We start from the raw sequence: 4,573 nt of genomic DNA on the forward strand, positions 1-4,573 counted from the left end.
GATTGCCTGATATTTTGTGACCAAAAAAGAATCGTTTATAGGAATTGATGTTAAAATTAAATTCCCGAAAAATCGGGATTTGGGCTGTTCCAGTTGATTTTTATGAGCGTTTTATGTTTCGTGCATATTTTGTTTTCTGTATTTTTCAAGACCTCTTAAGATTTCTCTTTTTGGGATTTTTTTCGGAAATTTTTGAGACATTTTAATTAATTTTAATTTAATTGCTCAAAACGACAATATTATGAAGTACGTGAGACGGACAAGGACAAGAGGCAAAAACATACCCTTTTACAGGGTTGAGTGTTACATCGAAAAAATTTTGCATCATAAGTCTAGAGTAACTGAGCTTTTAAACTCCAACTGGTCCTAAAAGATACTAAAATTTTCAGGAATATTTGTTTTTTTTTAATATGAATTTTTGATCATTGAAAATAAATTTTAATTAAAATTGTTTGACATGTTTTCAAAGTTCAAAATCCATTACTTAAAAAAACAAAATATATAAACATTAAACCTCAAATTTTTACAAGTTTTCGATTTAAAAAAATTTTATTTTCCAAATTCTGTAAATTTTATTTTTCAATTTTTTATATATTTTTTCTATGCAGCCATAAATATCACCTTTAAAACGAGACTAGACTATATTAGTTTTTTAGGTATTCAAAAAATATTCTTACCAAATCCCGGAAATTGTAAAATTTAGAATTTTGCTTCACTTTCCGAAAAAAAAATTAATTGTTTTCCTTTGGCAGAACTTCGTTATATGATAAAAGAACGTCTGACCAAAATTCACCCAAATTAAAAATCGGTTAATCCATGTCTAATCGACATGGACATGGTCGATTGGACATTGATTAACCCATATCTATGTAAAAAGAAATTTTTCGCAAACTTACTTTGACAGCGGCACACCATTTGGCTTGTTGATGAATTCTTCGTGGTGCAACACCGCATCATTCCAAGGTACATCGAGGAATTTTAATATTTTTCGCATCCATTCTTCTGGATGCAGAACCAACTGTTCATAATAAACCTGTCAAATGGCAAAAACAAACGGAATAAATGGATTAACGATACATAGATTTGTATTAACGATACACAAATTTGCATGAGAATATATAATACAATTTAAATTTAAATTCAATAAAACGAGGATATGAAATGTGAAATACGCAGTTTTTTTAATGTTTTTTTTGTTTTTTTTTTTATCTGAGTACGCTGCTAAATGACAAATGCTTGTAGTTCATTTATTCCGATTTAGTATTCACAACAGACATAACCATTAAGTCATCAATCAAATGGAAAATGCGAATTGAAAATTAAAATGCAAATGGTGAAATGGAAAATGGAAAATGTAAAATGTGAAAAGTTCAATCGCCAAAACCAGCGAAAATTCCGGCAACAATGCACAAATAACGCGAAAGTTTTACATTTTTTCTTTTCACTTTTCACTGACAGCTTAATGTTGTAGATCTTTTTTCTGCTTCTACTACCTACTACATATTTGTCAATATGCTACAAGTTCCAATCAATCAATGACGACTTCTCACACTCCACATCCTACGCCATTTACCCCCAAAGTACGCGAACTAGTAAATACTCCTACTACATCCCCAACGTGTTTTTTTTTTATTTTATTTTTTTTTTGTGTTTTTCGTTAGTACTAAACGCCCACTATCATAATCGTACTCACCATCATGCAGCGCTCCTTGCCAATCTCCTTGCACTGGTTGTGCATCACTTCGATGGCGGTGTTCCACTTCCGCATACATTGCCGATAGCTGGTCAGATCGAAGCCGGTTATCGTTACGTGCCGCGAGATGATTGAATGCACAGTGGCGCGCCCATCTCGTACCATAAACAAGAATTTCGCCTAAAAAGACAAAGTTGCATTAGTTACATAGTTGCAACACCATAGCCAAGGTAGGCGGACAGAGAGAGTGTAAAAAGAGAGTTTACAGTTAAGTGACGTGTCAAGTGCACGATATGTCAGATGCTGACAGCATTTGATAATTACATTTGGAAAAAGTTCTATCACGTAGGAGCCCATCTTCAGCGTCAACGGATCCTTGTTGCATAGTCGTGGTGCTGGTTCACCATGTTTGGCGATGATTTCGAGGCAGAATTGCGCTATGGCACTGTTCATCACCTCCTTGGTGATGCCCGCCTCCAACAGTCGCATCGATTCTTTCTCCGATTTCATCCAGTGGGAGCGTAATTGCAGTATACGCGGTATGACACGTGTCTCCTGGCCACATCTAATGGCGGGCGGCAGCGGGCGATGCGATAGTTAAGAAAACGTCGAAGTTGATTTTTTGTTGTTGTTGACAGGTTTGCAGGTGGTCACGTATGAAATGAAAGAAATTGTGATTAGTTTCATATTGAGTGCACTTCCGGCGAACACGGAGTGAAGGTTGTGGGCATAAAAAATTCAATAATACGGCAGTAGATACATATCTTTGGCAAAGTAATAATGAAAAATGTTTCTCAATTGCGCAAGTTTTTATACTAGGGCGGTCCTTAAAAATATCAACATAATGGCGCTCCTATTTTATTTTGTTCTAAGTACAAAATAAAGACATTCATCAAAATTTCAAAATTCAGAAGAAAAACGGTTGACTACCAGGGTTTAAAATGTTTAATTTTTTTTATCGCATAAAATTTACTAATTTTCTAATTTCACTTTCACCAGATATAACTCAGCGAGTTTATGAATTAACATACATGCACTAAGCGACAAATGAATGTGTACACCATATAAGCCTGAATTTCTTATGAAATAAAATGTGCGAGACCGTTAGCAACAAAATTTAAAAAAATCAACGCCAGTTTTTGTAAGTTGCACTTGTTATATAAACAAGTAATATGTAAGCAAAAAACAAAACCGACTTCAATTCTCATATAAAAATTTAGGAGTACCGTTAATTTCTTCGTGATCCAATGATCGGTGACACTACCTTTCTGATAGAAAAAGAATTAACAAAATTGGTTGACGTGGTCCGAAGTTATGCGGTGACATCCATACAAAAAAAAAATACATTCCGGCGAATTGATAACCTTCTCCCTTTTGGAAGTCGGTTAAAAACGGAATGGGCTACAAAGCTGCATACTCGAAAATTTTCTAGAAATTCTGAATAAAAAGTTAAAAATTTTTAGAATTTTTGTGAACTGCATATAAAGTGTGAAGAATGAACGAAATATTTATAAATAATTAATGCAAAAAAATTTTCATGAAAATAATTGAGAATATTATATTAGAACAAGGTCTACACTGTCATTTGTCGCCTAGTGTATATGAATAAGTTTCAATAAAATGTCAAATTTATCAGATTTCAAGTCGAGATTTTGTCGAATTTTTGTGTTTTTTTTTAATTTTTTCATTTTTAAACCCGAATATCGAACGCTTAAATTTCGTTTTAGATAAATTTTGAAATTTTCGTGGGTGTTTTTATTTGGTACGTAGATCAAAATATGGAATGCCCCCTACAAAATTTAGATTTTGATAATTTAAGGCTCACCCTAATGCATACTATTATTTTATGGAAACTTTTTAAATAACATAAAATTAAGCAACAGCTGTAATGCGCTGGAAAATTAAAAATAATTTTATTTCTGGCGTAAGTTGAATAGTAACGGTGTTATTACACTGTACATCTGATCTGAAGGTGTCATGCTTTCTCTCTTGCTCCGGTGATTGGCAATTGCTTCCCTCACGCCCATCTCTCTCAGTTGTTTGCAGGGATGGACAAAGAACACTGAATATGGCCTATCGCTAAACCAACCAAAACTAGTGTTCTGCCCTTTACTATCAGGAAAAAGTTGGACGGCTTTGTTCCACCAAATCCTTAAAGGATTCACTATTCAGATTTATTCCGAGCTTCTATGGGAGTCCCACGTCTCACAAAAAAACATGTAATCCTTAACATCATTAGGTCTTCGGTCACCTAGTTAAAGGAATTTTATGGACGAATACCTATAACACCGCGCTAAATGAGGAAACTGATATCAAGGACTTTTTTCACAGGTGTGGTCAAAGACCTCAAAAATGTCCTGTAAAGTTTTTATCCTTGACGATTTTTATTAAAATCCTTTAACAATACTATGCACTATCAGCAACCCAAATTGTATTCCTCTACCTTCACTACTCCAGGATATATAAAGGTTAAGTATCCTCCCTACAGGTATTAGCGTGCTTTATACTTTGATTTTTTTTCTAACATATAATGAAATCGATATAAGCGCTAACCTACAGGTCAAATACAGCAAATTTGCTATATTTTCAGTTTGTTCACTGATTTTTCACCTTTAAGTTTAAATAAAGATAGCGGTTTCAAAAAAATTTCATAATGTACAGAAATATGGTTATCAAATGAAAGAACGATTTTGTCCTAGTCATTAAAGTTGTTATCCTTGAATACCCTTGGAAATTTTCATTAATATCCTTTGGATATCCTTATAACAAAGCCAAAATGGTGGTTTTGCCCATGAGAATTATGAGAAAATGTTCTTCTTTTATTTGCATATCCAGCTTTTACTAGACACCTAAACTTTTATATAGGCATACGGGAACCTA

At 33.6% G+C, this 4,573-nt stretch overlaps 1 protein-coding gene across 1 annotated transcript in view; it reads right to left on the reverse strand.

Moving 5' to 3' along the window:
* LOC118753511 (protein-tyrosine sulfotransferase) overlaps window positions 1-4,573 on the reverse strand; it is a 62,410-nt gene that overhangs the window by 1,480 nt on the left and 56,357 nt on the right. The window contains exons 3-5 of the mRNA XM_036488393.1: window positions 2,018-2,258; window positions 1,694-1,873; window positions 897-1,033 (exon numbers count right to left, since the gene is read on the reverse strand). Of these exons, the coding sequence (XP_036344286.1) occupies window positions 897-1,033; window positions 1,694-1,873; window positions 2,018-2,258 (558 nt within the window). The remainder of the gene's footprint in view (window positions 1-896; window positions 1,034-1,693; window positions 1,874-2,017; window positions 2,259-4,573) is intronic.

The sequence above is a fragment of the Rhagoletis pomonella genome, unplaced genomic scaffold (genome assembly GCF_013731165.1).
Source record: "Rhagoletis pomonella isolate Grant_MI unplaced genomic scaffold, Rhpom_1.0 Rhpom_scaffold_00002, whole genome shotgun sequence".
NCBI lineage: Eukaryota > Metazoa > Arthropoda > Insecta > Diptera > Tephritidae > Rhagoletis > Rhagoletis pomonella.